We start from the raw sequence: 21599 nt of genomic DNA, 5'->3' as shown, positions 1-21599 counted from the left end.
GCTGGAGTAGAAAGATGTTGTATCAGTCAGTCAAACAGATAATGATGGTAAAGCATGTAAGTTGGGGAACTGGGAGACACACAGAAACACCACGCCAGTTCCAGGAACATTGCCACAGACTTTGCTGGTTTGTGAATAGAAGTACAAATTCAGAGGGCATTGTTGGTCTAGTTCAAAAAGGTGCCAAGATTTTTGTTATAGTAAGAACCTGGCAAGAGCCAAAGAGTGCAAAGCTCTGATGCTGGAATTGCTCTAAATGGTTGCTTCAGGTACTTTTCATTTGTTTATATTGGTTTGTTTGATCCATATCCTACTTTCACTCCTGGAGCTCTAGGCAGCATACATAGGGCTCCAACTTCTTCTTCTTCTTTTTTGTCTCACAAGGGCAACCTTGTGAGATTGAACTAAATGACTGACCCAACATTACCCAATGAGCTTGTATCCATGGCCGAGGCTGGACTTGAACATGGCCCTCTTGTTCCTAGTCCAATATTGTAACTGCTACACCACACTTGCTATCAATGATAGGAGAGCCAGGAGGAGGAAACATACAGTATCTGGAACAACCACCTACAGATAGCATTTGGGCAGGGGTAAAATTCCATGTTTGTGTCCTACATGCTCCCTTTACATGCCTCTCATAGCTGGTCCAACCTGTTTCACCATCTGTGCTGAAGGGCCAGACGGTGCTCATGCTACATACATTTGGAAAACCAAGCGGCTGTTACTTCAAACAATGTCAACAGGACAAGGTTCTTTTCCATACCTGAAACCACCAGACTAGCTTTGGGGATAGAGATTAGATTACCTAACCTACATGTTCTATAATTCATGAAGAGGGGATTCTATGGCAGGGATGAAGAGAAATGGCATCTGCTACTTGAAATAGTTGCTTAGAGTGACTGCAGGAACAGATGTCTCTCTTTTTAAAATGTACAATTCTAGATTATGTATAGATTTAAGCACTGTGTTGCAAGGTGTGGTGCATGTCAATCAACTTGTACTTTTTGTGGGTTTGCATCCTGGTCTCATGTTCTTTGTATGATAATTTGATGCATATGTCCAGCACCCCCTGTTTCTTTCAATGACTCGTTTCAAAAGTGTTCATTTCTTCACATGCTCAGATTTTTGTTAAAATCAGGGCAGAACTTTGGGGAAGTATAGTATAGGTATATACATGGAATTTGGGACAACTTCCACACTATTACTGTTTCTACTTCCCAAGCCTTCAAAAGCAGTTTGAAGATGGCTCAAGGTCGTTTAGATTTTTGCCAGCTTCTAAAGGCTGAGAGCAAGGAGAAGAAAAACACATTTTCTCATTGTCCTGTTTGAGTTACTGTAGATCCTGGAGTAACAAAAAACTGTGACTTCATATAAGGTAAAGGTAGACCACCTTTAATTGTTCCCTTGAAGCAATGATCACCAAGCAGAAACTCATTGATGTGGGGCATATGGTATAAATGGATGATGGACTAAGAAAAATAATTATGCTTCACAAGTTTGTGGGAAGAGGAAAAAGGGGAAGACAACAGATATATTGAATACTTAGACATGCTTCAGTGGTGTGTTATGTTTCTTACATCACAACAAGAAACCATTCCCCCAATTTTAGGCAGTTGTAATCATAAGGCGCTCTGGGGATCACAGAAATGGGATTAGGGTTATATGTGGCACTGGATTCTCAGGTTGACCATGCTTAGTATATGGGAGAAGATCCAACAAATTTATAGTACAGTTCTATGCCTGTCTATTCAGAAATAATTCCCAGCTAGTTCAGTTGAATTTATTCCCAAGTAAAGATGAGAAAGATATACCACTCAGGATTGCAACCTGAGTGGTATATCTATAAATAATACAATAATAACACAATTTTTGCAAATGAAAGGTCAACACAATTAGCTATATCCAACCTTACTCACTAGTATTATTTCCTTGCATGCTTCAGCAGGTGATAGCCCATGGATGACCTTATCTGGTGTAGAGGGCATAGGGAAGGGCCTTGAAGGACAGGGGGAAGAACTACTACCAAACAATCGTCATATAAGTGGGGCTTGAGCCCGGGCCAAAAAACTAATTTGAGTAAAAGCCTCAGAGAAGCCCTTCCCTAGTTCATATGAAGATAAAGTGAGGGAGGAGGAAGCACATTCATACTTGAAGATTATGTCACCATAGCTGTTATAATAAAAGAAGTCCTGACCAAATGGCTTTGTTTTCTTAGCCTGGTCTCCCATGTAGGGCTGACATCTGGGTTGGATGCTCTGAAGGATCAGGCCTGGTTAGTAATTTTTTTTAGGTTTTTTTATCCCACCTTTATTATTTTTATAAAAAACTCAAGGTGGGGAACATACCTAATACTCCTTCCTCCTTCTATTTTCCCCCAAAACAACATCCCTGGGAGTTGAGTTAGGCTGAGAGAGAGTGACTGGCCTAAAGTCACCCAGCTGGCTTTGTTCCTAAGGTGGGAGTAGAACTCACAGTCTTCCAGTTTCTAGCCTGGTGCCTTAACCACTAGGCCAAACAGGCTCTCTTTGATAGAAGACTATCAGAAAATCTGATGGCTGTAGACTAGACTGAAAAATGTCCTGGAAGAAAACAGTGGCAAACCACTTGGATTCTGTAGCCAAGAAAACTTTATGAAGATGTCTATGAAGGTGCCAGCTGAGCTGATTCAAAGGAACCATTAACTGTCACCTTTGTTGCATTTCCATGAGAACTCTTCTATTGCATCATGAACTACTTACTCCCAAACATTGTCCACTATGTGACTTTTCAGTATGTGTTTTGCTTCCTACTATACTTCTAAAAATAACCCAGATTTTAGATAACAATCCTAGTCTGACAGGAAATCCCACTGATTAAAGTCCAATCAATTATTAGGATAATAGCAGTATTGTAGTGAATTCCACCAAAGAACACAAACAGTTGGAGGTGGGTAGAATTACTCATTGCATTAATTTTCTAGTTTCACTCCTGGAAAGGTGTGGCAGTTAGACAGGGAAACAGACCTGTACTATCATAGTAACCAGTAGCTGCATTTCCGCTCCCTGTGTACACAAAGGTGTGTAGCATTATAGAAGATTTGGGCTCTGATTGGCTATTTTACTTTATATCATAACTGATTTGTCATACAATTTTCTATTTAATCTTCCTTACTGTATGTAACTTTTGAGAGTGTGTAAGTTACTTTGAAGCATTATTAAGTGACTGATTAGAGAACCAGTATCATTTTCCTGTCTTCAACTTCCATGTCTCTGTGACTTCTTCTAAAATCTTTCATGAGTTTTTGCCCTTTCCATCTTCATTGGATTGATTATGGCTATTTTTATCAGGGCTTCAAAAATCATTTGCTTGGAAAGTGTAGAGAATTTGCCTTTTGTCTTCAGCAGCAAAATCATTTTGAGAAAAAAAAATGCATGCTTCCCACTCTATCTCTTCCTTTTAAGTCAGCTATGAATAACAGATTTTCAGTAAGTAATTAAGATGAGGAGGAGTACATAAGTAGCAAATGAACAAACAATGAATTCATCAATTCTTGGTGGGGGTGGGGAAACTAAAATAGTTTTTAACCAATTTAAAAATTAAATTTAATTAAATTTAAAAGTATACTAAATAAAGTTAATTTTAATTTTTGTCCTGGTCAAGTCTAGTTCTTTGAGGTGTGCTTGACCAGTCAAAAAATAATTATTGTGGCCTTTGGAATAATAATACTAATAAAAACCCACAACCCTGATTTAAATGGGCCAGTGCAGAAAAACAAAACTTCTATTTTACAGCATGAAAGGAATTGAGAAACTGCAGAATGTGGGCTTTTGTTATTTCTGCTGTTTAATTTCTTGCCCATTTTTATTTAGGCAACCACAGAGCACAATGTTGACTTAAATCCAGGCTGTGTTTGGGATAAGTCACATTTTTAGCACCATGTACAACAGTACTCAGGAAAAAAAGTAGACACTACATATAATTGTTATTCATAAACCATAATGAGCCTATCTAGACTAGGAAGCATTATCCTGGATTAACAAGGCAGGCAGACATTTCACCTTGTTCAGGAATGGAAGACTGCGTATGTTATGTAAATAAACTATTTAGGCAATTTTGATTATTTGTGACAGCCATGGGTTGGACTGGATTGATTTCACTGTGAATCATCTTTTTACTGAGACCAAAAAGGTGTAATTAAAAAGACAAGATGACCACCAAACCCCTAGATTGTGATGAACAGCTAGCTGTGTCACATTTTAATTTATTTTAACTGGAACTTACGAGAGTTTTGTCCAGAGCTTCTTTTTCTTTAGAAATTATTTCTTGAAAATAAAATGTTCTACTCTTTAATTATATTCTGTTCTTAGCAGGTCCTAGTATGGTTGAGCAGTGCTTTGGATTCAAAGACAGCCTGTTTTTTATGTGCATGGCATGCATATGCTTTTCATGTGTGACACAGATAAAGATGGGTGCACCTTCAAACACACTGTTGTGGCCACCATTGGGGGGGCTGGCTATGTAGAGAGTAGAAAAGATGACCTTGATGGAAATATGCAAGAACTGTTACCTAACCAAAGGGGGCTGAAACATTTTTTAAGCCCTAAGAAACGAGATAATATTTAGAAGCAGCAGAGGCAGACACCTCCTTGATTCGCCGCAGTAAAAGTGGGGGGGGATGGGAGGTACAGCATAAGAATGATAAAAATGTGATAGATAAATAAATAAATAAAATAAAACAATCAGATTTGCGAGATTCTGTTATTATGCCCAATATCTATAAAAGTAGTTTCAAGCTTCCTGTGAAGTTGATTTCCTGGGTCTGGTCTACTCAGGGGGGCTGACACTCTGCAGATACCATTGAGCGGTGGGAACAGAAAACAGCAGTGCCAGAAGAAGAAAAGGGAGGAAAAGACAACATTAACAGAAACGTATTAATCAATACTCGGTGGCGTAGCGCCCCTGAATCAATCACAAGAAGATACCTTTCCCTCTTGAGTCATTTAATCCTTCTTTAAATCCATGTAATCATGGCTCATTATTCATCACCACAAATACTTTATATCTGTTTTATGGGCCCATATTGGCTGCCAGTATGAATTCTGGATGCAATTCCAAGTGCTAGTTTTGACTTATAAAGACCTATATGGTTTGGCTTCAAGTAGCTACAAGATGATCTTCTCTCATCTGAATCCATCCATCCAAGGAGAAACGGGTAGTGGTGTCCCCTTTTTGTGAGATGAAGTGGACTGCAGCCTGAAAATGTTTTTCATGTCATGGCGCCAATACCTGGGAACAGCTCACCCCCCACCTGAAAGCAATATTAGCACTAGAAGTTAGTTAAAGCTGAGCTCTTCCAGGGCACCTTCGGGGACGATTCGGTCACCATCATTTTTTTTTCCCAGTTAACTTTTCCAGTTTGTTTATTATTTAAATATATCAATTTACTAGTTGTTGTGTTAATTACTGTATTGTGTTGGTTTGGGTTCTGGCTTGTATTGCCATGGATATTTAATTTTTCATTGCATGGTTTTATGGTGACCCTGTGGGAGTCTGGAAGGATTCAGCATCATACATATTTAGAAACAGTCATGTTATTATCAGTAATAATATTACTGGTATTACTAATAGTATTATTACTATTACTAGTATTTCTATTAGCAATAGTAATCATATTATTATTACTTTTAGTAATACTAATAGCCTTATTACTATTATTATTCCTCCCTGTGGAGTTATTTCCATAGTGTCATGATGAATTGTATGGAGGAGCTTATTATTTTGCCTTTCCATTATTTAGAATTTGGGGGTTCAGAGGAGAAACTGCTTTATATGTTTGGGACTGGTTGTTCTTCAGCTCCCTTGGATGTGCATGTGAATCTGAGAAACTAATTGGTGAGAAAAGAAATAGGAACTGTTAGAGACTTGGAGGGGGAGGAAGGGATAACACAATGATTTATCATTACTGTGGTAGCTATCTCTTGTTCTCCATTAGACTTTGAAGGAAGTTGGAGAAGTTGGAAGTTGGATTCTTTTTAATCACCGTAGGCGAATGTCTGACTACTTCATCTGGTTTCTTATTCATCACTGAATAAGCCCTCCGCACCCCCTGGCGTCTCAGTCCTAAACAAATTTGCTGGGCTCAATTTTTCAGTCGCTTTGATTTCCAGTTAAAATTTATTCCGAGAAAGAAAAACTTTCTGGCCGATGCTTTGTCACATTTACCTCAGGACCTTGACCAGGTGGCAGATGTGGTTGGGACTGTTCTCACTGAACCACAACTGGGCTTGGTTGCTGTCACCCAGAGCCAGACCCGTGTGCAGGCAACCCCACCCCCAGCCCCGTCTGGGAAGTGGAAGTGCAAGTTCCTTGTCAGTTACAGAAGGACTGTCTCCAGGCACTGAAATCTGACACTTGGTTGCTAGCTAATAGGGACAATGTTTCTTTTGAAAACGGTCTGGCGTGGGTGGAACACCGCCTTTATGTGCCTGACACTTTAAGAGCTGATGTTTTGCAGCGTTCCCATGATGACGAACTTGCTGGACACTTTGGTTTTGTCAAAACCTTGCATCTGGTCCAAACTGCTTCATGTAACTTTTAGCGTTAGTGAGGAAGAAAGATAAACTGGTTGGATCCCCATCAAACTTAATGGAAAAGTCTTTCACCCCCACTCCTGTTGGAGCTGAATCAGCTGCTGCTTGAGTGGTTGTGGCCCCGGTTACCGTATTTCTCCCTCCACAGGGTGGGGGCACTGGTGGTTGAACTCTGTGGGGTGGGGATTCATCCCGGGGCCGTCTTCATCCCCGCTCCACCGGCAGTCCAGGCGGGGGGATGGGGTATGAGTGTGTGGAGCTGGAATCTCCTTCGCACCTCGGCTGCCCCCCCCCCATGCTAGATACAAGGTTCTTAGCATGTACTCCATCGATTCTAATTTTGCCTCTACCACTCTTAGCCTTTCAGGGGTTTGAGATTCCTCCCCCCCCCCCCCGCGTGTTAGGCTGTCTCCCCATTGACACCATGGTAAACTCTACGTCTGGGGTCAGCGGGAACCGATGCAAGTCTCTCACTGCCTCCCAGGTGATCGACTCTGCAGGCGATTTGTTGGGTGATGGTGGCTCTGGTTCTCTCCCATCATCGGACTCCTCCACCGCAGGGCTGGAACTTGGATCCTGCCTGAAACCCGAGGGTTCTGGGGTGAGGTTCAGTTCTCCACTCTTACCTGTTGGCTCGGCCATCATTAACTATTTTCCCTCACAAGAACTTTTCTTGGTAGGAGCTAACGGTATAACTTTTTCCCATTCTCAGCTTTATGTAATGATTGCCTATCCTAAAACACCATCAGACTCATGAACAGGTTCATAAAGATATCTGATTTATTAACGAATAGTATGCAGGATCACAAAAAAAGTTGAGAATGATAAAAGCGTGCCAAATGCAAACTAAAAACCCTTGGTGCAAATGAAATCCCTCCCCCCATAGAATCTTCCCCAGTTCACAATCCCAGGTGCTCCTAACGGTTTCTGATGGTCTGCAGGAAAAGTCCTTGAACAGAGCACATAACCCAAACACATTCCATTGAAATGAACATAGATACAGAGCTTGGCACAAAGTTTCACAGCAGCTCCCTCCCAACAGAAATGCACATCAGCACCATGGCATGTGAAACGTTACGATGTACAGTGCACATTGAAACAGTGAACATGACACTTCCACATTATGGACATTATTGTGTAACCCATCTGGTAAGTTGGGAAGGAGATAAACAATCCATACCAGCACTGATTTCCCACTCTTTGGAAACACCACTTCCAAAGTTGTTTTATTGGAAGAGAACAGATGGTTGGCCTTTCTTAGGTAATTTTGCACAAAATATGTATTTGAACAAAAGATGGGCTGAATATTTCACCATTGCCACAACCTGTTTGCTGGACCATGCTATATGAGCTAAACACTTGTTTTCATTTTTAAAATGAAATGTGGGGGTTCAAGATAATTAATGATTTTGGCAGCACTAACTCACATGTCTAGGACCTGCATGAAATCCAGGTGACAGAGAAATAAGGCAGTCTTAGGCCATGTCCCCATTTGTATCTAAACACAGCACTAACATTCTGTAGCAACCTTTTTTTTTCCTTCCATGTCCTCCAACTTGCCTTTCACTCACCCCCAGCCCAGAAGTAGTAAAGTAGGCTTAGATTTTTCCACTTAAGTCAACAGCATCCAACAACGGACAAGGTGTACCAAATTGGTTGTGCTTCTTCACCCATGACACGAAGAGGTGAAGTTGAGAGATCAGTAGTGACTGGCTCAGAGAGGCATTTATTGGAAATTTTTCCTTCAGTCCCTTGTCAGCCTTGTCAAGGTCTCCCATGGTCTCCCTAAAGAGCTGGACACAGCCATGCTTAGTGGCCCTTTGGATTTGTGGAAGAACCGTACAGCAGCATTTTAAAATCTACAGTGTATTCTTCTGGCACACTGCTCTAGGAACTGCAGTATATCACAAGGTGGCACAAGGATCTTGCCATTTTTCATCCTCTATGAAATGACAGAAAGAATCATCACCTGCTAAATTTAAATGGTCACATATCAGAATTGTGCATTAGCACCACACTGCTCAGCCAGAAAGTGCTTTAGCTGTATGGTCCTTACTAATTCAGTGCAAAGCTGAAATAATGTAATGACAACACTACCTTCTACCTCCATATCACATTACCTTCTGATGGAAGAATGTGGAAGTCAACATTGGTAGACTATACAAAGGAAGGAAAGGGTGGGGGCCACTAAATAAAATAGCAGTTTGTGATTCAGCTTCCTTTATGACTTCATTTTTTAAAAAAAAAATCTTATTGTCTCAGGTTGTGATAGAATGGGGTACAGTAGGAGAGGAACAGAAAGGAGCCTAGTGATGACAGACACAGTCCACAGTTATAACTATCTTATGACTGCTTCAGTGCTATGATTTGTGGGTAAATTTTCCACCAGCTGGTGAGAAGAGAGGCAGCAGCAAAGCCAGGGGACTCAACCAATCACTTTGCCTGTCATAACGTACACAAATATAATCAGGACAGCACAATTTTGCAACAAGTCAGAAGAAAGGCTGTAGAGACAGGAAAGGGCTAGGGGAAAGCAAATTTTATGCTGGTTTCCTGCGGCTGCAATGATGGGTGGATATCACTTTCACTCAGCAGTGGGGAAGACTCTTAGATATCTGCCAAGCGAGGTTATCCCAACCTGATTTATAGGATAATTCCCATCTAAAGAGCTGGAAAGACTGAACAAAGGAGATGGTGAAGATAGTGAAGAGGATGACGATGTTCTTGTATCAGAGGCAAGAGAGTCCATGGAATGAGCTTGCTTGTGTTTGTTTTTGTTTTAAGATTGGATTAAGCATAGACTTTAAAAATTGGAAAATGTTTTTAATGGTAAGATGTTGAGCCTCTCTTCAAAACAAAAATGGGGGTTGTGGGCTTAGCAGGAAGATGTATGTACCACCTAAGTTGTAAGTGGCTTGCTGCACTCAGGTGTAAGGAAGGAGGTTCCAAAAAGATGTAGTTGGCAGTGTGTTCAGTTGTTACACATAGAAAAAACAGGGATACCACAGTGTCTTTTGCTTTAACCGGCAAATGTCTTGAGTCAGCAGCCCTGATGCCCATGAGCCAAATTAAACTGTTTTACCTACAAGAGGATTATTTTTAATAAAACGTTCCAGAATATGTATACAATAGCATAAATAAATAAATAATTTAAAAAACTACTGTGGGGCCTTAGAGCCTGTTCAATCAATTATTAACTCAATTATGAGGAAATGCTTCTGTGGGTAAAAAATGTATCAAAGATCGCATATAACATCACATTAACTCAAATACATTTTTCAATGACTTTGCATCATATTTTAATGTCATAATACATTCTGACTAATCAAGAGATAGACATTTCAGTTTTACTTCAGAAGGTTTTCTCATAGAGTGATGGCCAACTTGTCTATAAAGAAAAGGAAGTGGCAGGTATACACACAAGGCAGAACTAAGCAGAAATGGAATACAATCTCAGTTGTCAGTGGCACAAATACCTGCTCCTGTTGTATCAACTTGCATAATTATAAGGCTTCAGATCTTGGGCTTTTTTTTAATCCAAATCATTAGATCCATATTTGTGATTCAGTGAGATGCTAAGAACAATTGAGTGCATTCTCAGACTATCTGTTCTCTGTATTAGAGTTTACAAAGGATTTCATATCTATATTGAATACAGTTCTATTTTTCCAACTGAAGAAGAACATCAAAGAACATTTTTCTGGTTTCCCCAATTAGGGGAAGAAAAAACAGTAACCATTCAGAGTGGATTGGCTGATTTACAAAAACAGACATAATTAATTTAAATATTGTTCAAATTTTCCATGTCATCTGTAATATTTTCAACCAATCCTGTTTCCAGATTGATAAAGTTCCTTGTTGTTTAACAGCCTAATACAGAGTTTGCTGGCATAGTGCGGATGACTTCTTTGTGTGAAATGCTGTATTCAAATTGGAGTGATCCACAGAAGAAATGAATGGAATCTGCAACAAAAGAAATTAATTAGAGGCTGCAGTTCTAAAGAGGATTGGCATCTTGCTCATAGACATTTCTACAGTATGTGGAAGAAGCTGGGTCCATCAGTTTTGATGTCTGAAAGGTAGAGGATTACCATGGGGGTTACCAACGCATCTGTTAACCACCAGGCTTTCTCACACACCTTAATTTTCATATTTGAAAAAATATTTCACTGAAATATTGGAAAGCTAGCATGCCACAAAGCCAGGCACAGGCCTCCGGCATAATTTTTTATTTCGAAAAATACCTCAGAAATGGGCGCTATCTATTTTCTTAGAAAATGAAAACAATTAGAGGCTGCAACCTGGCCTTTTTTTTTTTTTTTGAGGTGGGGGATGTTATCCACTTGCTCAAAACAACAGCAGAAATAACAGTCAGCTAAGGTAGTAAAAATGGCAGGTGGTAGCACTGTTGAAAATCAGTGCTTTGTACCTGGTTATATCCCCATAGCAGACATTTTGTAAATCAAGATGCTCTCCATACTACACACACACACACACATCCATTTTATAACCCATCAGCAGTAGGATTACCAGTGTATTGCAAAAAAATCCATTCAGCTGCTACATGGCAGCAGACGTATTTTCCATATCTTTATATCTAGTGGTCATCAGGATTACCATAGGCCAAATCTGGTTTCCCTAGCCCATAACATCTCAAAATTGCGCATGTGCTGCCAGTACAAAAAACACTGGGGACCCTTTTGCCAAGGAGCAACCCCTCATGATTGGATGAAGGCTAGAAAAGCAAAAGAGATCTGTAACACAGCATCAAGAGAGGAAGGGCTTTTTCTTTGAGAAGGAGCTTTGAGAGGCTCCAAGGATGCCTTCTTTTCTCTAGGACAAACATTGGTATAAGTATATCAGTGAAAGAGAGGGAGGGATGAAGCAGGATGTTTAATGAATATGGCTGAGAAATTCTGTGTTAAAACATTTTTATGACTTTTTAAGTTTCATTGGTAACAATATGGCATCCACATCAAATAAAACTTTCCCTCCACACAACAAGATGACATGGAAAATGTTTACCATTCTGCTGATATGCCGCATCCACCTTATGCATAATTCCATGATATTCCTCCATTATTCTTTTTGGATAGCCCTGTTCCATAGAATGAAATCTCTCATCATAGCTGTAGCCCAAAATGAATAATAACAAGAAAGCAGCATGAGCCTTGCAAAGAAATCAGGTAATGCACAACGGGAGACAACTGTTTGCTCTAGCTGCTGGGGGCAAAAGACTTATAGTAACCAATCAGAAACCATCTTACTGCATCAAGGCATCTTTTGTAGTCTGTTCAACATTCCCTAATTATATCTGTACTTATTCTATATGCCAGTGTCTCTCAACCTTGTGAGATGTGTGGACTTCAATTCCCAAAATTCTGGGAGTTGAGTCCACACATCTTAAAGTTCCCAAGACCTATGTGAGCAAATAAACAAATAAAATTTCATCCCAGAGGAGGCAGCAGGATCAAGCAAAGATAAGAGACATGGTGTGAGAGCTTGTTAGAAGATGGAAATATGTTTGGTTTGTCAGCCTTATGAGGCAGACTAGACCAAAAACTAGACTCTACAGAAAACTAAAAACTACTTTTATTTAGATTGGCTATAGCAGTGTTTCTCAGCCTTGAAAATTGAAGTCCACACGTCTTAAAGTAGCCAAGGTTGAGAAACATTGCTATATGCTGAAGAGCATTCTCTTTAGCAAGGATCAATGCCTTACCTTCAGTGTTGATGAAGGAGAGATATAATAATTATTCTGCATTATTGATATTGGTTTTTTTAATGTTGTTTTATCCTGTTTTTATTTTTAAAAAATTGTTAGCCACCCAGAGTTATGTATATGAGATGGGCAGCCATTTAAATTTACTAAATAAATAAATAATGAATAAATAAATGTTCCTTATGGAGAATAATTCTGTGTATGTTCTAACTCTGCAATTGAATCAATAGGCCACCTTTTACTTCATTTTACTTCATCAGCCTGTCTTGGGCTCAGTGTGCAAAACTCATAACCTCTTACTCATTGCGCAGGCTGGCCCAAAACTAATGTTTCTATTTTATTGTTTTTATCCTGCCTTTATTATTTTTGTAAATAACTCAAGGTGGCAAACATACCTAATACTCCTTCCTCCTCCTATTTTTCCCACAACAACAACCCTGTGAGGTGAGTTGGGCTGAGAGAGAGTGACTGGCCCAAGGTCACCCAGCTGGTTTTAATGCCTAAGGCGGGACTAGAACTCACAGATTCCTGGTTTCTAGCTTGTTGCCTTAACCACTAGACCAAACTGGCTCTACGTTATTTATAAATAAATAAAATATTATTTGCATTTGCTTGTAGATTCCAAGAAATTTCCAGGAATATAGAAAAGGTTTTTTTTACATTGCTGCTGCAATTAGTGTTAGTGTTTGATTCTTAAGCTGTTTATTTCTTTATTTACAAGGCTTACGGGGTGCTCCAATTATCTGACTAAATGTACAACTCCCTCATGTGTAATTGGGATTGAAAACAATACAAATCAAATTTAAAATCCAAATCATACATGATAACAACATAAAACTGGGAGACATACACAGAAGAATAAAATCGATTCCTTCTCATGGCTTGGTGAAACAGCCAGGTTTTCACTAATTTCTTGAAGGCCAGAAGACAAGGGCCTGTTCAGATATCTGGAGGGGGGAATACAGTTCCATAGGAGGGTGTAGCAACTGAGAAGTCCTGCTTATGTGGTCCCTGAGGGGGACATACGAGCAGCCCACCTTACTAGATCTTATCAGGTGATCAGATGTTACTGGGATAAGGTGATTCTGCATATATCAAGGACTTGGGCCATGTAGGCCTTCAAAGATGACAACCAGCACCTTGAATTGCACCCTGAACCCAACTGGCAATAGTGCAGCTATCAGAGAAAAGGTGTTAAATAGGTGTCACAAGGTACACCCATAAGTACTTGAGCCTCTGCATTCTGGACCAGTTGTGATTTCAGTCAAAGACAATCAAGGCTGTCATCAATTTTGAGTGTCACTACTAAAGCAAAATGTTTAGAATTATGTGTTTGATTTCACTAGCATTAGAAAAATGTAGCCCCCTCCTTTCTAAAAACATCAATCACCAGAATGTTGCCTGATACATTTTTTGCCTTCGAGTCAGTGTTGACTCCTGGCAACTGCCTGGATTAGTCCCTGCAGTTTGCTTGGCAAGATTCCAGAAGTGGTTGCCATTGCCTGCTTCCTAGGGCTGAGAGTGACTGGCCCAAGGTCACCCAGCTGGCTTCATGACTAAGACTAGAACTCTGAGTCTCCTGGTTTCTAGCCTGGAACCTTAACCACTATACCAAACTGGCTCTGCTTCTCTTCCTCTCTCCCTCGCTCTCTCTCTCTAGGCCAGGATTTGTCAACTAGGGTTCCGTGGAACCCTAGGGTTCCACAAGAGGTCACTAGCGGGTCCCTGGGAGATCACAATTTATTTTAAAAAATTATTTCAAATTTGGGCAACTTGACATTAAAGAGGTAAGTTTCATTCTTTATTTTTAGTTTAAGAACACTGTTAATGCATATAGACAGGCCTACACATGAAATGAATATAAAGATTTTGTAACTTCTGGCCTATATTTGAGCCTGAATGTACAGAGGTTCCCCAAGGCTTGAAGAATATTTCAAGGGTTCCTCCAGGGTCAAAAAATTGAGAAAGGCTGCTATAGACTATAAGAGTCACATTAAAGACCCTTAGAAAACCCTGGCGTTTACTGTACTGAAAATAGCAGACTAAAACTATGTACCTGGGGTAAAATGGGTTTGCCAGGCCCTTACTTTGAAGTTGTCAATATCTAATGTGGATAGTTTCTGAGTTTATAAAATGGATGGACTTGTGGGAATATGGAAGAGAAATGTGAGTGTCCAGGTAGTATGTGCGTATAGATCCAGTGCTGAAAAATTCTATATTCTAATGAAGATGAATTTGTCACCATAGATTTGTTCCAGTTGTAAATACATATGCCATAATGTTTTATGGCAAACTTGTAGACAGCTATGAAGTGGCTGTTTCAGCCCTATCTTTCAGTAAACCATACTATGACTCGTTTGACAAATGAGAATGAGTACTCTGGATTGACATCAGTCTGAGCAAAGACTTGGTGGTATGACTATGAATAAGTAGTATATGCAGACTATGGAGTTTATTGGCTTGGCCCCCTGAAAGTGTATTTCATTTGATTACACAAACTATAACAGTTGTACCTTTGCTGGTACATAGTTGGGGAAAATGTTGGGGAAAAAATGTTTGATTTTAATATGGTTCTAGAAGGAGCAAGCAATCAGCAACACTTCAGATCTTGCTAAACCACAACTCCCACAACTTCTGCTGGTATATGCAATGGTGAGTAGTAATTACCGTCATTCAACAACATTTGAAGTGTCCCCAAACTACATCATGGAATACTATCCTTATAGCTTACCTTACCAGGCCAAGATGGGCATATCTTGCTGATAGGAAAAGAAAAAGAAACCTGGATGAAGTTTTTAAAACAGATCATCCTGGTGCAAAATGCAGAAAGGATAAAAACTTAGCCAACAGAATAGATAGTTTTGCATTGCAAAAGGTCCAGGGAGAGATCTGAGCTCCACATTAGCCACAGCATCATGAGTAATATGTAACAGTATAAATATGATATACCATCAGGATAGAGAAACTGTAGTTGGTGGGTTTCACAATTGTTTTTCAAAGTGCTTCTGGAAAATGGTTATTTAGTTTTATTATAGTGCGGACGTAAGAGTGGCTCAGCTGAGCCACATCCTCAACCGCTTATTACCTACCCCCATAACTGGTCTCTGGTGAAAAACTTTGTCTTCCTGGACTTTACATCATAAAAAGCAGCATCTATCCTCTGCACATGGCTTGGGAATCCAAGATCATACAGTTTCTGGGGATAACCACTCAGTATCTTGTAGTCTTTCAGAGCCCAATAGTTCTTCCCTGTACAGTTTATGGAAGTAAATGATAAATTGACATGATAATTAAATGAATAAGATAATGCTAGAGAAGAGGTAGATAGGGATCTGCTTTATAATGTAGAAAGCAATATCATTAGTAAAAAAAAGTTGGTTTCTCCCTTAGTAAACCAGTTCTGCTGTTAAGATCTTCAGCAGAGGCCCTTTTAAAGATGCCTCCACTGTCAGAGCCCATCTTCCAAGCAAGCAGGAGGGAACCTTCTCCTGCATTACTCCTGGGCTATGGAATGCACTCCCTTCACAATTGTTTGATCCCACTCTTTTATATGAAAAACACATCCTTATGCCAGGCTCTTAACTGCTAAATGATTTAGTACTTTTAATTTTAGTTAATTTTAATTTATGTTTTAAAATTAATATATCTGCTTTTGCTTTTTAAAATTTTGACTTGAGTACTTGCCAGAAAAAAACGTGGAGTATAAATTAAACAATAAATGAATCTGCCAATTTATTTTATCAGGCTCTGTTGATATAGTAATTCTTCTACAGTACATGGACCCATCTTTGTGATCTTCCTCAATCTTGCATTTCAAAAATATTTGTACACAGTGACAAATGTCCTGTACCATGAGGTTCTTAGCTGGTGTCTTTTAAAAGACATGATGCAAATAATAATCTTTTTTTTTAAAGTTAGTATGTGTATTAATTGCCTTGCTTCCAACCAGTAACTATTATTCCAGATTTTGGGAAAGTTAGTGTTTCAACAAAATGAGTAAGAACAACATTTAGCATATTTTGGTCCTATTGAGTAAAAAACCAATGAAAGAAAACAAGCAAGTGTGAAGGGCAAAGCAATATTCACCTCGAAATATGAAGAGAAGGTCCTTCTCTGGGGAATAATACGCTGCATCAACTTGGAAGTTTGGAAGTTCTGGACAAAGGGAATGAATAACAATCCAATCTTCATAAATCATCTGAAGGTTATGATGCCACACAAATCTAAGCAGGAGAAAGAAGCAGAAAAAATGTGGCACAGTATTACGCCCACCCCATCTTCAAATGGAATATGAGCCATCAGTAGATGGAAATCAAAGTCTACACTTGGGCATTATTCTGAACAATAGTGCAAAACCTGTTGTATGACCCATGTAGAGAATAAAGAAGATGACCCTGAAGGAGAGAGGAAAGATCCATTACCAAAGCGACAAAAAGAGAAACATTGCTTAAGTCCAGATGATGGGGGGAGACAAAAACGTCTCAGACAGACACCCCCCTAATTTGCATGAATATAAAAGAGGGAGGAGGGGAAGCACAATCACACTTGCATGATTATGTTACTGTAGCCAATCTAAATAAAAGTAGTTTTTAGTTTTCTGTAGAGTCTATTTTTTGGTCTGGTCTGCCTTGTAAGGCTGTGAAACCAAACATATTTCCATCTTCTGTGGCCCACTACTAATAAGCTCTCACACCATGTCTCTTATCTTTGCTTGATCCTGCTGCCTCCTCTGGGATGAAATTTTATTTGTTTATTTGCTCACATAGGTCTTAATTTATATTAAATCTTGTAAATCAGTGTTTCTCAACTTTGGGAACTTTAAGATGTGTGGACTTCAACTACCAGAATAGAAAAGTTCCCAAGGTTGAGAAACATTGTTATAAACAGTTGAAATATGAATGGATGCTAATTACTATAAGTCTGTGTAGATGGAGGTAGGCTTGAGGGGAGGTGGGAAAGTGACAGTGAAAATTTAGCAGTAAAATCATTTAATTTATTTAAAATATTTATATTAATAATTAACTATTTTAAATTTCATTTCCCAGGTTTTTTTTAAAACAATTAGCTGTCCTGGCCCTTCCTTGCAGTGTGATCCCCAAGGGTTACTATGGCCCTTGCCCCAATTAAAAAAATGTACATCCCTGTGCTAAACCCTTGAATCCTCTATCTCTTTTCTTTGCTACTAATAGCCACAGATGGGAAAGTTTTACTTCCATTAATGGTACAATCTGAAGTGTGATTAATGTTAACTGTAGTTTATTTATGCAAGCCTGCTACATTGCCAGAGTTGATGATTGGCTTCTTTCAAATAAACCAGAGTTAGTGTTAACTCCAATTTGTCACTCAAGCCATGTTCAGAGAAAATAAAAAAGAAAGATTTTAAACTTTCCTGGAGGTTGTTGTATTCAAGAAGAGGGAGGGACTGATATAGGATATTAACATATCCCAAGGTTTATAATCTATTACTCAAGCTCTTATTGCATCCCTTGTTATTATGATTATTACTTAATTATTTAAGTAATTACTTAATTATTACTTAATTATTCCTTTTTACTTACTTAACTAAGGTCGGTGGTTCGAAACCGCGCGGCGGGGTGAGCTCCCGTTGCTCGTCCCAGCTTCTGCACACCAAGCAGTTCGAAAACATGCAAATGTGAGTAGATTAATTGGTACCGCTTCGGCGGGAAGGTAACGGCGTTCCGTGAGTCATGCTGGCCACATGACCCGGAAGTGTCCTATGGACAACGCCGGCTCCAAGGCTTTGAAACGGAGATGAGCACCGCCCCCTAGAGTCCGACACGACTGGACTTTATGTCAAGGGAAACCTTTACCTTTACCTTAGAGCCAGTTTGGTCTAGTGGTTAAGGTGCTGGGCTAGAAACCAGGAGACAGTGAGTTCTAGTCCTGCCTTAGGCATGAAAGCCGGCTAGGTGACCTTGGGCCAGTCACTCTCTCTCAGCCCAAGCCACCTCACAGGGTTGTTGTTGTGGGGAAAATAAGAGGAGGAAGGAGTATTAGGTTATTTATAAAAAAAAATAATAAAGGTGGGATAAAAATTAATTAATTAATTAATTAATAATTCTAATAACTGTGCACAGAAGTTCAAATAGAATGGTTAGATAATTTTACCACTGTCTTACATGTCCCTGAATATGATTTTCTTGCCATGTATTTCTGCAACAGCATCTGCAGAGAAGCTTGGGTCACACCTTTGTGGAGTTTTAGCATTGACTGTCCTCTTTTTTGGACCTGCAAACATTAAGAAGTGGCATTTATGACATCAGTTGCTTTGAATGTATTTAGCATTCATTTCACACTACTTATATAATGCCCATCATTTGTATGTTCCATTTCTACTAATCTGTCATCTGCTAATAATTAACTACTAGAGGTGTGCAGAGCAGGGCCACTCAATTTGCTGAAGCACCAAAATGGGCCAATGTGCCTCAACAAACCACCACAATGTATAGCACTTCTACAAACGCATTGTATGTACATTAGTTGGTTGCACCAATTGGTGCAACCATACTGATGTTTGGAACATATAGGCTGCATTGCTTTGTCAAACACATCACGGGATGCTTCAGTTGAAGCTTTATTGAGGCAAAGCATTCCTTTGAAGCTTGCACATTCTTCTTTATTACCCATTTTAGAATGAGTAAACATGTAAGCTTATGATGTACCATAAAGAGCTTGGATGCCTTCTACATCATCTTCAGGAAGAACAAAGTCCTTGAGGCCACGGTAAGTGTAAAGAGGGTACATCAAAGCTTCAGGGTCACTGGAGTGTTGTAGTCCCAATGTGTGGCCAAACTCATGGGCTGCAACCACAAATAAATTAAAATCTGGAAAGAGCACAAGCCAATCAAGTTAACGATAGTGCATCAGGATGCCCTTTTAGATCCAAACATAGCATAGTGCAGTACATTCCAACCACCTGCAAGCAGCTCGAGAAACAGGGTTCTCTCTCCCATCATTACTTTTCTTCTGAGTAGACTTCACAGCCAGGGATATCCAACCATTTCCTTGCATCCACATTTTTAGGCGAAAGGAGGTTCTCTTAAAGGACAGAACTTTAAGAGGACTAAATTAAATTCTTTGCTCAAAGTTTGTATAGAAAAGGACATGCATTTGGAAAAAGGCATAGAAGTGTATATTTTAGAGAAAGTTGCATACAAAAGTTGTAGTTTTTAAAATTTCAACACAGGATGACAACTTGAAAAAAATGGACTTATGATTGGAGTGTCATATCAGCCTAGTTAATTAATTGATTGAATCTACATAGGCAAGCTGGAGACCTAGATATAAATCTACAGTTACCTCTGGAATCGCTAGTCCATGTTTCATCATCGTCAAAGTGGACATCCCCTCCAATATTGTCACCAGGAGGGAAAGCATGAGCTAGTTGACCCAATGGTCCATCAAAAGGTATAAGGTCACCATGCTCTATAAAATAAAACACCCCCAAATAACTACTAATTAATTAATTAGACATCTAGGTGGTATAGCAATTTTTAGAATAAACATGACAACAGTACATACAGTATTGCCCTCACATCACCTTTGGATCCAAAAGAGATCATAATATCAGCAGTGCCATTAGATATTCTGGTAAAATGAAGAGGGGTGACATCACTCCATAGTTGGAAAGCTTCATGCATTGCTTGGTCCACTTCTTCCCAGCTCAGATCCAGAGTATAGTTCACAATTCTGTTCATATCACAAATGCCAATCATCATTTATATCCAGGTTTTCCTCTGAAATCTCAAGATGGCTTACATGCAATGGTTTACATGTTATTTCCATAACAGTCCTATAAAATAGCCTGGGCTGAGAATTTCTGGCACAAAGTAACTCAGTGTTACTATGGTCAAGAGAGGACTTGAACCTGTTTCTCCTTTACCCAGGTACAGCACCTTAGCTATTATACCACATTAGTGGATGACTTACGAACATTTTCCTTTATGTGTGTGTGTGCATGCATGTGCCAGAATATTTATGATCAGATGTAGCTTTGAAACATTTGCTTTTTGTTCATTCCCTGTATTACTTTTGCTTGAGAGAATTAATCTCAGCATGTTGATCTCCATCAAAATGGGACTAACTAAATTGTACAAGGCAGATAAATACAATGTGTAGTTTGATTTCTCTTTGTTTCTACTTCTGAAAGAAGCGTATAGATACAAAACATGAGGAAATTGACCATTACAAATAGTTGCAGCCTTTGAATTGAACTAACCCAAGAGAAAAAAGCATCAGGCAAATATAATCTTAATATTGGAGTAATAATAAAATGATGGTTAAAACATTTTGGCTCAGTGCTATATGGAACTGTTCTTCTCAAAACACATCTGTGTGTAGACTGGGTGAGAGTGATTCAGGCTGAAACCACTCAAATTCTCATTATGGTTAAGAACATGTTATATATTATTGTCATTATGTCATTTCAGCAGCATCAAGATTTTTTAAATTAGATTTAAAAGTTTGTGAATGTCAGCAAACGAAAACAAAGGAAAAAAAAACCCACTCATGTGGACCACTAGAGTAATATTTTCCAGAAGTGCCTATGTACAAACACAACAAAGGGAAAAGAATATCAACTTGAATGCATTCATTTTACCTGTATGTTAAGTCCAACACTGGCCATTTAATTTTCCTGGGGAAAAAATGATACCCTGCCGTATCAGGCACCCCACACCGAGGCTGTTTCATTAGTTCCAAGGTTTCTGAGGTCATCTGTCCATTTCCTTCCAGGCCAAAAAAAGACTGCATGTGCTTCAGCAAAGATTCTGAGCTTCTTTTACAAACTGTTCCTTGACTGTAGTAGGTGTCCACATAGCTCTAGAAATAAAAGGGGAAAAAACATTGGAAGAAGAACAAAAAAGAAAGGATACTAAAAAGAGTGTAGGAAAAAAGCAGATACCTCTATTAAGAAGGTGCTCATTGACTCAGGCCTAGGACCTACCTTAGTTTTTTGGGGAAGAGGGAAAGGCAAAGTGACAGCAAGAATCCAAAAGAAGAAAATAGAGGCAATAAAGACATTCATCTTCATACAACTACTGAATTACATGGGTTTAACAATTGCTTTTGGGTGGGATAACTTTTTATAGAGCACACAACTAGAAATTTGACTTGTCACCCATTTATCTACATTATACAGCACAACCTTCTTATTCTAGGTTAAAAGTCCTCATATCTCTTTGTTTAACAAAAACTCCATGCCTGTGGTTAAGAGATTAAATTAATTGCTCAACAGCAATTGCTGACACTAAAAATGATAACTCTCTCTCTCTCTCTCTTTTGCG

The 21599-nt window shown here is 39.2% G+C and overlaps 1 protein-coding gene across 1 annotated transcript; it reads right to left on the bottom strand.

The window, feature by feature from the left end:
* Positions 1–10434: 10434 nt before the first annotated feature.
* Positions 10435–21090, bottom strand: LOC134498576 (collagenase 3-like). Its single transcript, XM_063304733.1, has 9 exons — positions 20915–21090; positions 19856–20004; positions 19615–19740; positions 18978–19139; positions 18435–18543; positions 16381–16517; positions 15384–15543; positions 11598–11701; positions 10435–10535 (listed from the first exon to the last, which is right to left on the bottom strand). The coding sequence occupies exons 1-9, from the start codon at positions 21064–21066 to the stop codon at positions 10435–10437; spliced, it is 1200 nt and encodes a 399-aa protein (XP_063160803.1). The 5' UTR covers positions 21067–21090.
* Between the last annotated feature and the right edge of the window lie 509 nt (positions 21091–21599).

This window comes from Candoia aspera, chromosome 5 (assembly GCF_035149785.1).
Source record: "Candoia aspera isolate rCanAsp1 chromosome 5, rCanAsp1.hap2, whole genome shotgun sequence".
NCBI classification, from domain to species: Eukaryota; Metazoa; Chordata; class Lepidosauria; order Squamata; family Boidae; genus Candoia; species Candoia aspera.
The sequence above is the reverse complement of the archived record's forward strand: the minus strand, read 5'-3'. Positions and strand labels throughout refer to the sequence as shown.

Excerpts from the sequence above, each read along its gene's own strand:
- LOC134498576 (XM_063304733.1), bottom strand. The coding sequence starts at position 21,066 with ATGCAGTCTTTTTTTGGCCTGGAAGGAAATGGACAGATGACCTCAGAA. Across the intron at positions 19,140-19,614 it reads ATGGACTAGCGATTCCAGAG|ATTTTAATTTATTTGTGGTT; the intron begins GTAACTGTAGAT and ends TGCTCTTTCCAG. Across the intron at positions 18,544-18,977 it reads AGGCATCCAAGCTCTTTATG|GTCCAAAAAAGAGGACAGTC; the intron begins GTACATCATAAG and ends TAATGTTTGCAG.